Consider the following 17331-nt stretch of genomic DNA (forward strand, 5'->3'; position numbering starts at 1 on the left):
GTTTGGCATGTTCGCATCAGACCAGCACATGGAGACATGTGAGTACTCTTGTTTGAAAGAAGGCAGTCTTAGGGTGCGTATCCACTACACTATTAAACAGAGCGATTGAACGATAACGACATCGTTAAATCGCTTGTTAATTTCCGCAAATCGGGCAATTTAAAGTAAAAAACGACCAGAGATACGCGTGCCCGCTGGTCGTTTTTGGACATCTATCATCACCCGAACAAGCTTGTCAACCCGACGATGTCGTCAGGTTGACCATGTTCGGGGATGATTGATGTGCCTACACTGAACACTCACTGTATCATATCTCCAGACAGCACCATGTACAAGACTCTCCTGTGTTCCCTGTATCAGTGTTTGTTTGACGTTTGCTAGCTAGTGCACAGCCAAACAGGTCTGTGTCTTAAGACAGACAGAGCTTACTAGAGTGAGCCTAACAAAAGCGTGGAAACTTCTGAATTGTGAGAGGATGGGACGAGTGTGACTGTTACCATTCAGGGTCACCATAAAAACTACTTCTTTATGTATAGTCCCGTGTTTTTTGCCAAGGAGAATGCCCAACCAATCCAAGAATGTTAATTTTCCACTCTCTTGTTTGCTCACTGCGCTGTCCATGGAGGTAAGAACATCTGAGTTACATGTATAAGGAGGTAGGCCTAACCCACCGTTCTGTGCTCGCTACAGCTTTGGAGACAGGTATTTTAATAATATACTCATTAACAATTTTATGACTTACCTGCAGTAAGCAGGGAAGGGATGGCTGCACAGCGTATTAGATCTTCAAGTGGAAAACACTGGCGAGCAACCAAGATTGCTACAAATGTAGCAAGAGAATCATGGAAAGACAAATCATTAACCTACAATGGGTTAAGAGACAAAAAATGCTTTATGTACTCTTGAAAAGTTTGAATGACAAAGAACAAAGAAAGGTACACACACTAACATGATACTATATATATATATATATATATATATATACATACATACACACACACACACACACACTGTACATACATACATTTTATATATATTAGGAGAACCAGCACTGGTAAAAAAAAGGTAACAGTGCTCTGGATTCACATATATATATATATATATATATATATATATATATATAATATATATACACACACACACACACACATACACACAGATACATGTACATATATCTTTACATTCACACACAGACAGGTACACACACACATATACATATATATGTGTGTGTACGCAAAGATATATGTACATGTATTTGTGTGTATAGTGATATGAGAGAGAGAGAGAGATTTCTGTAAAACTTACATCTACATTGCACAGCAAGTCATTGAAGCCACAGGTGCCATTGTTGGATGAGCAACAAAGAGCTTTTAAGACTCCAAGCCATTCAGAGCTCAGATCTTTGCAAGATCCAGTCAATTCGGCACACAGAATTGCAATGTCATTCACTCTGAATAAGAGAAAAAAAATAGGACTGCAATGTGATTCCGTTTACTGCAACAATGCGATTTTCTCTTTGACCTTAATTAATAACACTTCCCTTTTGTCTTTACTGCTCTTCTACAATCTCCTTACCTATCAGTATCATGGTCTCCAACACACACATGCAATAGAGCATTGCACACAAAGCTGTAACGGTTGGTAGGAGAATCTCTCAAAAGTTTTCCCAGAATGCCACAGTTATAACTGTGCGCTGATGGATTGATGATGGTGTCCAACATAAACTCCTGTTCCCACAACATGTTTGAGTCAGATGGATCCACAATACAGTATATTGTGTTCTTTACCTTGGAGCAGAAATCACTTGAGAGAAAAAAACAAAAATAAAATAAATACATAGAAAAAATAATAATTTTGTGCACTATCATGTTTGCCACAAGTTATATGTACATATACACAACCCTACAATGTCAGATTCCTAAATTATGTCCCTACAAGATGAATTCTGCACGTCACTCCATGTGCAAGATTGGAATACTACCCACAAATCCACCATTTCAAATGATAACATTAAACCAAAAGTTACATTTATATCGGTAAACTGCAAAGTCCAATCTTTTCACTATGGCAATACAGGAAAAATTTTAACATAGAATGTGGAGTATTGTCTGCTTCGTCCAATAGAAAAAGCAAAAAGATTTCTAATTGAATAGCCCCGGGTGATAAAGCCCAAGGTTATCCACTTTTTTCACACATGTTAAAGTGTCTAACTGAATTACCAGCTAAATGACTTCCAATAGGAGCCAATACATTCAAATGTTCTGAACAGAGGTTACCCAGTAAGGCACATAAGTGAAGCATCCTTTGTGATGGTGTTACGGAGGATTTGCGGTGGTTGATGATCCAACCATGAATTTGGAGAAGATCCACCGCGAGACAGATGGTCCAGAAGTACCAGGGATTGAGCCAACATAAGCGGGTCATCCAGATAAGCCAGTATGCAGACTTCCGTCTGAGAGATGCTGCCATGACTGCCGTAATCTTCGTGAGAACATGAGAATTTGTTGAAAGCCCAAAAGGCAAATCTCAGAATTAGAAAAGTTCCTCCCTTACAGCAAACCTGAGAAAGCGCTGATGACATTCTCTGATGGGAATGTGCAAGTAGGCGTCCTGAATGTCCAAGGACATCATCAAATCCTCCAGTTCCAGGGCCAAGATGATTGAATGCAGAGATTCCATGCGTAAACTGGGAACATGGAGATGCCTGTTCAGCAATTTCAGGTTGAGTATGGAGCGGAACAATCCGTCCGGCTTCTGGAACAGGAACAGGTTGGCATACAAAATGGTACCTCTCTGGGACGGTGGAACGGGAATAATCACCCTGGAACCCAGAATATAACTGATGGAGTCCTATAGCGCTTCTGCCTTCTCAGGATCCACTGAAAGTCCTCTTGAGAAAAAACTGGAACAGAGGACGTACCCTGAAAGTTAGGGCGTAACCCTGGGAGGTGACCCCTTGTAGAAAAGCAAAAGATGGTCTCCCACACTGGGAGATCCCAAGTGGAGGTCTGCCCCGTCATGCAGCAGGTTTATCTGCCTACTTGGGAGCTGGCCGGCGATTGGACCAGGCCTGCTGACCATTGGACAGAGGTCCTGGAGGCAGATCCATGAGATCTGGCAAACGGTTGACTCTTGGCCTTACCTTGTGGACGAAAGGAACGAAAATTAGAGGCTCATGATCTGGGAGCAGCTCTGGCGCAAACAGAACGTCCCACGAGAAAGGAAGAGCTTCAAGGGCCTTTTTGTTTTTGGAGTCCGCATCAGCTTGTCAATTATGGAGCCAGAGAGTTCTTCTAGATGCTATGGCCGATGCGGATATCTTAGAAACAAGGACACCCGAGTCAATGGCAGACTCACCAAGATAAGTACTGGCCTCTCTGACATTGTCGACCAGAGATAACAACTCTGTCCACGGAATCTGCACAGCATCACAAGGCCTTGGTGAACCAAGCGGACACAAGGACAGGAACGACAATTGCTCCCACATTAGACAAGATGGTTTTAAGAAAAATTTCTGGTTTCCGATCTGTAAGATCCTTGAGGGAGGCTGCGTTTGGGACTGGAAGGGTAGTAGATCTAACACACACTACTACATGAGCATCAACCAGAGCAGGCGACTACCATTTAGCTCTGTCAGCAGCTGGAGAGCCGCCTTACCTGTCCCCAGCGTGTTCAGCTGCTGCTCCCTCTCATTGTGCTGGAGTCAGGCCGGGGTCACTGACCCAGTCGTCAGTGTTCCAGCCGTCAGCACGTTAGATCAGTGGAGCAGCAGTCCCTGGGATCACTGCCTGCTCAAAAAACCAAACTAAAGAATCAAAAAAATAAAATGAGGATGCTCAATAGCAGCCCCTGACAACCGTGCCCTCTCCTTGGGCACCAAACAAAAACTGGTCCCCCTAGACTTGGAGGCAGGGGTATAGAGGAGAGGTAGCCTGTGCTGTTGGGTAAAATAATTAAAATGTTTTGTGCCCAGACTACTCCTCAGCACCTATACCCCAGTGTGATCCCTGTGCCCTCTACGGAGGAAAAAGAAAACACGCCAGGTGCTAGCAGAGTCTCATGGGACCAGGCACACTGAGAGGGCCTGTTTGGAGCGACTGTAGCCAAGCAGAGTGAGGATACATCTGTATCTATACAGCCAGGTGGGTTGTTTTGTATTTTTGGCATGTGTCTGACGAATACCTCCACACATCACATATGCTACACATTCATTCATTTAAAATGGTATTAATTTCATATCACCAGCATTTTAATCATTTCATGTGGCTTTCACCACAACCCAATATTTACACAGATTAAACACGTTTTTGCAAGTAAAACATATAAAATATTTAACATTATTTATTGAGCAATTGTACTGCATAATTTACATGAGGACACTATATAATGAAAAAAGGGGTGTAAAAAGAACTACAAAATTATTAAATAAAATAATTTACTCAAAAGTCCAAAAATAATGTCCATTTACAACGTGTACTTTCACCTCAAAATAAAGGTAGTCACTGACTAAAATTACAAGAATCACAGAAAATAAATCAAACAGTGATAAAACAGAATGCCTCCAATGTATCATATATCCATAAATATATAGATTGACTTGCGTATCAGAAATATAAAATTTTCACGTTCATCTGTATATCTTTCCTTGGCCCTTCTCTTCTTTCAAAACTTTATATATATTACAGAAAACTATATATATGGTAAAGGAAAACTAATATAGCGTAATGCTGGTGGTACAATGTTGTGCTCTCATACAATGAATGGTGATGAAAAAAATAATACCATAGAAGTAAAGAATATCACCAACAATCGCAATAAAGCACTTCAAACTGTGTATAAACACAGGAGTCTACTTACTAAGCTTTGGATGGAGATATAGTGAATGGCGATAAGGTACCAGAAATCTCCTAGCTATCACCATATCCTGGATTTCCCCATCAGACACCACTTTTCCCACTGCACTCTCCTCTAGGGCCTTAGTGCTCTCTACACACACCCACACTGGAGGACGCCATGGTTGTGGTGTAGGGAGTCCTCCTATCCTCCGGCTGCTCCTACCACAGATGTTCATACTGTACATTTGAGGTTCATGCTATTTGCCTTTTTCAACCTGTTCACCTTCGTTTAGCCGTCATCTACCGTCCCACTGGTCATATCACCAAATTCCTTGACAACTTTGTTTCCTGGCTCTCCCACTTCCACTTCCCACACACATGGACCTCAATTTGGGTGATATGGACATCATATGCCTTGTTATACCAGAGGCAAGACTACACAGGATTTTGTGATGAAAACAGATGTACCTAATTCCTTTAGCCGTAAGAAGGGTTATTTTAGGTGTCTCGGTTGTTTGCGGACTGTTATGTCATCAAAACCGACAGGTTGTTTAAGGAATGGATGGACTCCATCGTACGGCCATCTGTTTTGCATTAGAGAAGGGACAGTGACCGGCCTGGGAAACAACATTTTCTACAGGCTTGACACAGTCTAACTATCCTAAAATATATCATCAATAATCATGTGCCTCAGTCTATTAGAGGGTGTGAAAAGGTCCTTAAATCTGCTACGGTGTCAATCTCCCTGGATATTTATATTGGGTACTCTAGCTCCCCATGGCCTGAATTGAGTCTTTAGGGTTACACTGTCTTATATAGGTAATTTAATATGCCTGCGATAGACTTATACTGTGTTCTATGCACATTAGGATTAGTAGGCGCTGCCATGTAGATTGCAGAAGATATATATAGGTGACGTATGATACCAAACCTCCTAAAATCCTCAGAAATATTAATGCTATTAACTTTCAATAACTATCTACCTCTCTACAACAATGACTCTCACCAATTTCTAAATTCACTTCTCCAGAGACTGCTGCATCACACCTAAAACAGATTCTAGCAAAAGCTTTCGATGAAGTAGCTCCAGCTACCCATCACAACCACGTAGATTTAAACATCAACCATGGCATTCTAACTTAACAAGGTATCTACAAAAACTCTCACGTAAAGTAGAACGTCAGTGGCGAAAGTCTCGTACTCCAAGTGGTTTCCTTACATATAAGACCATCTACAATTCTTATCGTTCTGCTCTGGACGTTGCCAAACAAACATATTTCCAATCTCTAATCTCTAACCCCAAGCGACTTTTTAATACATTTAAACTGCTTCTTACCCCTCCCTCACCCAAACCACCTGCTACTATCTGTGCGCAAGATCTTGCTTCCTATTTCAAGGACAAGATTGATAAGATTAGAAATGAAATGGTATGCTCTTCCTCTGCTAGTGACCTGCTCAATTCCCTACCTGAACCCTCTGGCCCATTCTCTTCATTTGACCTCACAAACGAAGATGAAGTATCTACACTCTACTCATCCTCCTACTCTATTACCTCTCCTCTAGATCCTATACCCTCACAAATCAGAAAAGCTCTGTCTCCTGTGCTCATCCCAACCCTAACTAAAATCTGTAATCTCTCTCTCTTTACTGGCATCTTTCCATCACTGTTCAAGCATGCAGTGATTACTCCCATTATGAAAAAACAAAATTCTGACCCTAACACTTTCTCAAATTACCGTCCTCTCTCCCAGCTCCCATGACCCTCCAAGATACTTGAGAGACTTGTCTACAACCGCCTTACACACTTTCTTAACTCTCACAATTTATTGGACCCTCTTCAGTCCGGCTTTCGTTCCCAACACTCCACAGAGACAGCAATAACTAAGATAGCAAATGATCAGGTCACTGCCAAGGCTAAAGGCCATTACTCACTCCTAATTCTTCTAGATCTCTCTGCTGCTTTTGACACTGTTAACCACTCTCTTCTCATACAAACACTACAATCCCTAGGTCATAAGGACACAGCTGTTTCTTTGTTCTGTTCCTACCTATCTGATCGCTCCTTTACTATTTTTCTGATTCTGTCTCCTCTTCGCTACCTCTATCAGTTGGAGTACCACAAGGCTGTCTTAGGTCCTCTACTATTCTCAATCTATACCACCTCTCTTTGGCAAACTAATCCGCTCCTTTGGATTTCAGTACCATCTGTATGCGGATGACACTCAAATCTACCTATCTTCTCCAGATTTATCGCCATCTGTATTGGTCCGTGTCACTGAATGTCTTTCTGCCATTTCATTTTGGATGTCATCCCGCCACCTGAAACTTAATATTTCTAAAACAGTTACCAACCTGATCTCTCTATCACGCCGCCTTGGTGTCATCCTTGGACTCTGAACTGTCCTTTGTTCCCCACATTCAATCGGTCTAAAAATCATGTTACATACATCTTAAAAACATATCCAAAATTCGACCATATCTCACACAAGACACTACAAAAACTCTAATCCATTTACTTATTATTTCCCGCATTGACTATTGCAATAGCCTCCTTACCGGTCTTCCTAAAAACAGGCTATCGCCATTACAATCCATTATGAATGCAGCTGCGAGGCTTATCTTCCTTGCCAAACGTTCATCGTCTGCTGCCCGCTCTGTCTGTCCCTCCATTGGTTGCCGGTTTTCTACCGTATTCAATACAAAATATTTTTACTTACACATAAGGCTATTAAACCAAACCGCACCAACATACATATTTTCACTCATCTCAAAATATCTCCCAACCCGACTTCTCTGCTCAGCACAAGAACTGCGTCTCTCATCCCCACGCATTACTTGCTCCCATTTACGGTTACAGGACTTTCTTCGGGCTGCACCCACTCTATGGAATGCCTTACCACGCACAATAAGATTTTCCTCTAGTCTCCTATACTTCAAGCGTTCCCTGAAAACTCACCTCTTCAGGCAAGCTTATCAGATTCTAGAACCGCCCACATAACCTTCAAAGCTTCCATAACGAATTACATCCCCTTTCACAGTCCACACAACCTCACACATTGTCTTTCTTTCACATCCTCCTGACATTTGGCCAACATTCCTGTGTGACTGGATCATGCAGCCCACCAAGAAACTGTGCATTCTGGCTGTACCAAATGCAATATATAGCACCTATGCCTATTTCCCTATAGACTGAAAGCTTGCGAGCAGGGCCTTCCTACCTATATATCTTTCTGTTATTACCCAGTTCTATTCTATTAATGAATACAACTGTAAAGCACAATGGAAACTGTTAATAAAAACTGTTAATAAATAAATATCTGGATATGAAAGGCATGTTTCTATTAGAGATGAGCGGGTTCGGAACTCAGAGATCCCAACCCACCCGAATTTAGGGGATCCGGGGCGATCCGAGCGAAGTTCGGATTTCCCTGCCTGCCCCGTTTTCCCTGTCGAGTCATGAGGTTTTGTTTTGAGCGGGCTTAACGCTGATTGGCTGAGAGTGCCGTCTGTCACGTCACTCAGCCAATCAGCGTTAAGCCCATTGAAAACAGCACAAAGGAGAAAAAGAAGATGGCGTCCGCCATCCCCTGCCGCCTGACACCGCCGGCACCCCCCGCTGCCGACACCCCCACTTGGCAGCATCCCCCGCTGCCGACACTCCTGCACTGCTGCCCAACGTACTGAGGACACAGTCAGCGACCCCCACACTGCCGACACTCCCACACTGAGGACGCCACCAGCATCCCTGCACTGCCGACACTGTCCGCACATATGCACTGAGGATACCGCTGGCACCCTCGCTCTGCCAACACTCTGTTTTGAGAACACCTGCACTGCCAACACAGTCAGCAAAACTGCAATGAGGACACCGCTGGCACCCCCGCTCTGCCAACACCGCCGGCACTCTGCATTGAGAACACCCCTGCACTGCCGACACAGTCAGCAAATCTGCACTGAGGACACCGCCGGCACCCTTCACTGAGAACACTGCCAGCACCGCAGCACTGCCATTCCATGTACTGAGGACACCGCCAGCAACCCCCGCACTGCCGACACAGCCAGCAAACCTGCACTAAAGACACCGCTGGCACCCCCGCACTGCCGACACAGCCAGCACACCTACACAAACACCGCTGGCACCCCCGCACTGCTGACATCACCAGTACCCTTCACTGAGGACACTGCCAGCAACGCAGCACTGCCATTCCATATACTGAGAACACAGTCAGCAACCCCGCTCTGCCAACACTGCTGTCACAGTAAGTGCACTATTGGTGTATCCAACCCACACTGTATAACACACTGTATCCGTGTTGGAAATTAGAAACTGAATTGCCACGTGTTAGTGCCACCCACTGTGTCACTTAGCTTAGTCAGCCAACTAGCTGGATGCAACCTTTTTGCCTTAACTAGATGAAGCAAATAATATTGTGAGGTGGTCAAAATTGATTGGAAATTACTGGAAATAAATATTATTGAGGTTAATTATACTGTAGGAACAAAAACAGGCCCATTTTATGTGATTTTAGCTGTTTTTATATTTTTTTAAGAAAAAATCCAGATCCAACACAAAAACAAAGCACGGAGGTGAGGTTTTGGCAAAACCAATCCAGATCCAAAACCAGGGGGGATTCAGATCCAAAACCAAAACGCGAGGGTTGGCGCACATCTCTAGTTTCTATATATGGTGATAAACTTGCTGCTAATTATTTGTTGCATTTCTTGGTACTAGCTGAGGTTTTAGTGTTTATACTCATGTTATGCAATTTGGCTATGTTCCATGATATTCGACTACGAAAAGCATATTTCTATATACTGTTGTAAACTTGATACTAATTGATTGCTGTATTTCTTGATATTTGCTGAAGTTTCAATGTTTATATTCATGCTATGTTATATGTATCTTGTGTTCAGACCTTGTGTACATGTTATGGGGATGGGATGTCTTTGATGACATCACTGGTGTATGCCTCTACCCGGTTCCTGAGGTCTGTGCTGCACATGGGTGTTACCTGGGCTATAAGTTGAGCCTATTTTTCAATGTTACTTGTATCCCTGATGACAATGTGGGAATACTGAAACGTTGGGAGCAGTACATGCCTGTCTGCTTTTCTTTATTTCCAAGTGGCGCCTTACATAATATATATTTACTATACTATTAGTTGGACCATATTTCGGGTTTTGTTCTGGTGTGTGGGAGTTTTCAAGAAAAGTTCCCCAACCTTCCAGGGTTTATGGAATTCATATTGGGAATCTGACATGTTCAAAATACAAAAGAAGAGGAGCATTGATCTCCATCCCTGTGTTTGCTAATTGGAGGTAGCAACTAGCATCCGTAAAGAAGCCATCCCCAGAACCAGAATACACTCTCAGAGGTGTGCTGCAGAGACCATCCCAAATAACCGCAAACATGTAAGCCAATGAGCCCAAACAAAATCTCTACACTAACACTTACAAAAACAGCTGAGAGACAGAAAAACACACATACACACATTAAAAAGGAAGGAGGCGTGACACTATATACCTTCCGGTTATGAATTTGTTTCATTTACACATTTGTTGGGTCTTCTCAGGTCCATAATAGTAGGCAAAAAAAATAAAAAATCTTGGGGTTTTCTTGAGAAACAATACTCTGGAATAAAATCATTTGACTTTTTGATCTGAAGGAACAGGTTATTGCTCTGATTAAGGCTTGTAGACTGCTTTGCCAGGCTCCCCACTTCCAAAGAAGTCTGATGAAGTGCTGAATTGTACAAAGACATTTCCTTTAGGATAACAATGAATTATTTTACCAGCTTCTTAGGAAGTGTAAAACACATTGGTTTTTTCATAGATGCAATAATCTGTCCTACTGGTGTTAGAGAGGACTGATCAAGACAAAAGACAATAGTTGCAAACTTTGGATTCAGCCTTTAACTCTTAATCCTGAAGGCTCAAAACAGTCTGTCTAGAGCAGGGGTTCTCAAACTATTTCACTCTGGGACACCGTCTGACAAAAATGATTACAGGACCCCAGCAAGTTACCAATGAACAGTGCCTATATATATTTATAAGTCGGACACTTTTTGCCTTTTCCCTATATTATCTCAAACAAATTTACAGCTCTGATGGTCTTTTATCTGATTGTATTGCATATTATAATAAATGTTAAAAGTACTAGCAATTATTATAAGACATGCAATAAATTTTATTGCAGGTCTTCTAATAAATGTTAACACTTTTGTGCAAAACGTTTTACATGTTCATTATACCCAATCTGCTTTTTATCTGAGGACATAATATACATAGAAACAACACCAAAAGGTTTTCAGTTCTGCTTTTATCTTTAGATTTCTAAAAAAAAAAAAAATCAATGCCATTTAGCGGCCAATCCGCCCTGCCAATAGGGTACAGTGCCCACGGGCAGTGCCTTCTTAAATGTTTCCACTTCCTCTCCAATGTTCTTTTCTTCGGCTGGCAGGTGTTGTGAGTTCTCACTAGGCCAACGTCAACTGTTAACGTTATGACAGACATTCAGTGCGGGGACAGGAGGGAGCAAGGCTGTGTTAAGGCACTGTGGTGACTGTGCCTCAAGTCATCCTGCCCATGGCACTCGCAATCCCATGCTGAGATGGTTGCAACACACTGTTTGAGAACCCTGGTCTAGAAGTAGAAGGAACATTCTGCCTATTCTATTGCTTTCTTGATATATAGTACTTTGCTCTCTAAACTGTTGTTGTGATGAAAAAACCTTCGCGGTACTTGGTTAGATTTTCCATTGGAGGAATTACGAATCATAAAATTTTATTTTTTTCTAATTAAGATACTTCCTTCAAGGGGCATAACCAGAGGGTTTTTCTAGTCAGATCTGCGGATATAATGGATCTTGCAGAAGAAGCAATGGTATCCATAGAAGCCCACATAGATATTCAATTCAACAAATATTACCAGTTAAATTTTCCCTATATGGAATATAATGCCCTATAAACTTTAAACTCTAGCCACAAAGACAAAGGTGATCACGGATATCAATGTGATCCTGAGGAAATAGAAGCACTTTCCTAGCTATGAGAACTCTAAAAGAAGGACAACACTCTTCTAGTGAAAAACTGTAGTTCTAGCAGATACGCTACTGTGGCAGCGAAAAGAAAAATTTATACTGCATCAAGAGACTAGCAGAATTATGAAATATTTGCACAAAGCAAATAATTTCTACAAATGAACACGAGAATACTTGCAATTACTTTCGCCTTATTAATTAGATCACAGCTTTTGGTAGAATGGACAAGTTTTTCCAGGAGATCAATGGTGACAATCTAATACCGGGAAGTTATAGAAGCTTTAATAAGCTCTATTTTGGTTGCTGCTATGGGTACAGAGATGTCTCACCGACAATTCTAGGACACAAATTGTCAACTGGATTGAAATATCCTGACCATTGAGGTCCCAATCCATTTCTCCACAATCTTTACTCAGACGACACATCGTCTAGCGTGTACCCTCAATTTCACTGACGACTCACGCTACCGCGCACAGTTAGTGGCATCGTTGGCATGGCCCCCGCTCTCGCGCAGTCGCTCCCGGCATTGCAAGTGTGTATGCACTTGCCGAAGCAGGCACCCCGCCGGGATGCATCACTAACGGACATCGTCTAGTGTGTACCGGTCTTTACTCTACAGTTGCTTCGCAGACCAACAGATTCCTAACAGTTACAGACACAGTATGTGTGCAGACATCAACATTTGCCTTTGCTGTCCATTGTAAGAGAAGTTCAGGGGACATGAGGTACCAATCTGCGATACTGATGCGCCGAAGACCTGAATCTTGGATCATTGCTTTACTTGAGCACCCTGATCGTGGAAGATCGTCCATAGAAAGCATTTGTGTTTTTTGATAATTCTTCACACTGTTGCAAAATTCCTGTGAGAAAACTGATTTTGAAGGTGATTTTCCTTGTCAAGCTTTAGGGATGGCTTCATTGTTGAGACACAGATGACAAAGTTACTTCCAAATGCAGAAGAACTGCATGCTTTAGCCATTTATATCAAATTCTAAATGCTAATTGGTCAGCAACATCTCATTGGTCAGCTACAGTCAGCTCAAACTTACTCAAATTGTATTGATAGTGTGTTTTCTTCAGTGGAGTTTTTGAAGTATAACACTAACGGCTTCTCATTTTAAAAAAAAGTAACATTTTTGAAAACTAGAATAAAATCTGAACAAAAGTGTATATGAAAACCTTATACACTGTAATAACACAACAAAATTGCATTCTAACACAAAAAAATGTATTCCCATGAATTGATGCAGGACTTTTTGCCACCATATGGCTTCACCTTCTGTATTAAACCAACTCCATTTCAGTAACTCTTCATCAAAAGGATATATGTTCCAGTCTCTTGGCATTTGACCTCTTATACTTGTTCCTATTCATTATGGGTAAACCTGTCAATACCGAATGTGCGGGTAAAAATAATAAAAAACAACACTTGTTGTGGCTGCACTCCTCGATGCCAGTGGTTCCCAAACACGGTCCTCAAGGCTCCCCAACAGTTCAGGTTTTAGAGATATCCATCGCTGAGCACAGGTGACTTAATTAGTACCTCAGTCAATTTGATTTAACCACCTGTGCTCAACAATGGATCTCTCTAAAACCTGTTGGGGAGCCTTGATGACCGCGTTTGGGCACTTTTGATCTATGCTATTCCTACACAACCATAGACGTTCTTTGAAGATTTAACATTATACAATTCATATTTGCTAAGCATTTGTTCAAATTCAACAGACTAAGTACTAGAAGAATCTCCAGCTGTCCAGAGGAATCACTTTAAGAAGAACTACATCATCATGGTTGGCCCCCAGAAAATAAATAATATTGGAAGTCAATCCCCCTCACGCTTTCCACTAGCATTAAGATTCTCTTAAAGCTAGTGGAAAGAGAAACTAATCACCGGTCACAAACTTTCCAGTTGCGATGAGAATCTGCAGTGTATGGGTGCGGGAGGGTTTGGGTTGTACCTCAAACTGCCTCCTGCAACTTCAGTTTTCTCAGTAAGCAATGTACCAAAATATCAACCACCACACAGAACGTCTAAGCAAAAAGTTCAAGCACTTCGAGAACTTAGAACCCTCCATGGGTTCAGCACACCACACTTATTCGCTAATGCACTGGCATAGCAAACCGTAGCATAAACAAGCCTGGACTACAGCCGCAAGAATGATAGACTAAAAAGAAATGGGCCACAAACAGACCACTGCTAAGACTAGTCCAAGGAGACAGGGAACAGAACCAGACATAGTTCAGAATAGCCAAAGTGCTATCTAGTCGTCCAACACAGCCAATGTTGGAGGTAAGTTTTCGAGTAGCTGAGATCCCCACTCCAGAAGCACACACATAATCTCTGTATTAAGGCAACTTGGAAAATTTTTACAAAAACGTACTTGTCAGACCACATAGTGGGTCCCAGAACAAAGCAGGCACGAACAGTTGCCTGGATGACTAACTGCAGAAAACAAAGGCAAGTACCACCCCCAGTCCCTGCAGATAGCAGTTCAGAGACTAAACTAGAAGAAAAGACAACAGAAGGATAACTACCATACCTGTAAAAAAAAAAAAAAACAGAAAACCAAACACTATAAATCGGAGTAGAGTCTACAGGGCATACCAGCATACCACAGAAAAGCAAGGTGCTCAAAGGAGCTGCAGGATGAACAGCTCTGGCATGGCCCAAGATACAGACATCCCAACAGAGATAAACCCTGACTCTTTTCAGCTGTCCTGGTAAAAGGTCACCTAGAAGCTCCTACGGAAAATATCTTCCAGGGTCCCAATGTCAATACCCACATGCAGCAGGGGAGCAGCGAAGCAGGATAGAGTCCTGAAAGGTAGCAAAAACACCTGCACCGTCCTTAGATTCCTGAACTGAACAGGAGGGACTGACATGCAGCAGCCCTGCCATTTTCAAATCAAATCCACTAAACAGGAGGTAGACCACAACTGTGAATGTGCCATGGACCAAGGATACCACTGAGAACACATGGATTACTGTACAGAACCCTGACCTAGCCAACCCCAGCAAAGGAGGAAAAACAAGAGATATGGTAAGAACTTACCTTTGTTATCTCTGTTTCTACGAAGTCCATAGGGTCCACAGGGTTGACCTTGGGGTATAGCTGGATCTGGATCCACGGGCACCACGCAGTTAAAGCTTTGCTGCTCCCAGGATGCACTTGGGTCCGTCCTCCTCTATACCCCACCCCGGCCACAGGCACCTCAGTTGGTAAGCAGCTAAGGCCGGAGGAGGAGACTAAACAGAGAGAAGGAAGACTGGAACACACAAGAAACCATACTCACAGAAATGGGAGACGGAAAACCGGTGACCAGCCACACAGCCCATTTGAAGCCAGGTGCGTCAGGGCGGGCGCCCTGTGGACCCTATGGACTTCGTAGAAACAGAGATAACAAAGGTAAGTTCTTACCATATCTCTTGTTTTCTACTTCAGGGTCCATAGGGGGTCCACAGGGTTGACCTTGGGGAAGTCCCAAAGCAGTTCAACTAAGGGCGGGGACGCTCCTGTGCTGAAAGGAGTACCCGGCGCCCAAAGGATGCATCCTGAGAGGCGAAGGTGTCAAACGCATAAAACCTCAAAAACGTCTGAATTGAAGACCAAGTAGCCGCCTTACACAGCTGAACAGCGGAGGCGCCACGTCTAGCAGCCCAAGAGGGACCCACAGAACGAGTGGAATGAGCCTTAACAGAGGCTGGCACAGGTAAACCCTCCTGCGCATAAGCCTCACAAATAACTGAACGAAGCCAACGGGCTAACGTTTGCTTGTTGGCAGGCCAACCCCTCTTGTGAAAACCGAAGAGGACAAACAAAGAATCCGACTTCCTAACCGAAGCAGTCCGGTCCACATAAATTCTAAGTGCCCGGACCACATCCAAGGAAGCCTCACCAGCCGAAAGATCAGGTGACTGAAAAGCTGGCACAACAAGTTCCTGATTAATGTGGAACTTTGAAACCACTTTGGGCAAAAACTCAGGACGCGTGCGGAGCACTGCCCTGTCCTGGTGAAAAATCAGAAAAGGAGGGCGACAGGAAAGCGCCCCCAATTCTGAAACCCTCCTGGCCGAAGCAATTGCCAGGAGAAAAATGGTCTTAAACGTCAGCCACTTGAGCTCCACCGACTCAAGCGGCTCAAAAGGAGGACCCTGCAAGACCCTCAGTACCACCGTCAAGTCCCACGGAGCCACCGGAGGCACGAAGGGAGGCTGGATCCTGAGAACACCTTGGAAAAAGGTGTAAACATCTGGCAGTGTAGCAATCCGTCGCTGAAACCACACGGACAAAGCAGACACATGAACCTTCAGAGAGGCCAGGCGTAAGCCGAGGTCCAAACCCGATTGAAGAAATTCCAAGATTCTGGAAACCCGGAACACCTGCGGATCATAGTTTCTGGATTCACACCATTGAAAATAAGTGCGCCACACCTTGTGGTAAATCCGCGCGGAGGCAGGCTTGCGTGCCCTAAGCATGGTACCAATCACTGAACTGGAGAAACCCCTAGACCTCAAGACGGCTGTCTCAAGAGCCACGCCGTCAAAGACAGCCGACCCAGATCCGGGTAAAGGCAGGGCCCCTGAGACAACAGGTCCCGACGCTGAGGAAGAAGGTACGGAGCGTCGATGGAGAGGCACCTCAGATCGGAGTACCAAGGACGTCTGGGCCACGCCGGAGCCACCAGCACGAGCGTGCCGCCGTCCTGCTTGAATTTCCGCAGAACCCGAGGAAGTAAGGATATCGGAGGAAACAGATACGCCAGGTGAAACGTCCATTTCACCGACAGAGCGTCTACCAGACAGGCGCCTGCGTCTCTTGTCCTTGACCCGTAAACGGGCAACTTGTGATTGTGACGGGAGGCCATCAAGTCCAGCTCCGGCAGCCCCCACCTGTCCACGAGTAGCTGAAACACCTCTGGGTGAAGCGACCATTCCCCGGGATGCACATCGTGACGGCTGAGGAAGTCCGCCTCCCAATTGAGGACTCCGGGAATGAAGACTGCCGAGATCGCTGGAACGTGACACTCCGCCCAAGCAAGAATGCGAGACACCTCCGACATTGCTGCCCGACTGCGAGTTCCCCCTTGGTGGTTGATGTACGCCACCGTGGTGGCGTTGTCGGACTGCACCTGAACCGCCCTTCCGTGAAGAGCGGGGCCGGACGACTGCAGGGCCCTGTACACAGCCCGCAGTTCCAGGATGTTGATGGGGAGAAGTGCTTCTTCCGCGGACCAACGACCCTGAAGCGATAATGAGCCGGTCACTGCCCCCCAACCCCGAAGACTGGCATCCGTCGTGAGCAGGACCCAGTCCGGGATCCAAAAGGGGCGCCCCTCGACCAGATGCACCGTCTGAAGCCACCAAGCCAAAGACTGCCGAACCTCCGCGGACAACACCAGCATCTGAGAGCGGATCCGGTGAGGTAACCCGTTCCATTCCGATAGAATCAGCCCCTG

At 44.1% G+C, this 17331-nt stretch overlaps 1 protein-coding gene across 4 annotated transcripts in view; it reads right to left on the reverse strand.

Annotated features, from left to right (window-relative positions):
- Window positions 1-17331, reverse strand: part of MED12 (mediator complex subunit 12) — a 131981-nt gene that overhangs the window by 39026 nt on the left and 75624 nt on the right. For all 4 annotated transcript variants that reach the window (XM_088445529.1, XM_088445528.1, XM_088445527.1 and 1 more), the window contains exons 21-23: window positions 1576-1803; window positions 1306-1450; window positions 743-863 (exon numbers count right to left, since the gene is read on the reverse strand). In XM_088445529.1, the coding sequence (XP_088301655.1) occupies window positions 743-863; window positions 1306-1450; window positions 1576-1803 (494 nt within the window). The remainder of the gene's footprint in view (window positions 1-742; window positions 864-1305; window positions 1451-1575; window positions 1804-17331) is intronic.

This window comes from Taudactylus pleione, unplaced genomic scaffold (assembly GCF_031769625.1).
Source record: "Taudactylus pleione unplaced genomic scaffold, aTauple2 ptg000381l, whole genome shotgun sequence".
In the NCBI taxonomy this organism is placed as follows: Eukaryota; Metazoa; Chordata; class Amphibia; order Anura; family Myobatrachidae; genus Taudactylus; species Taudactylus pleione.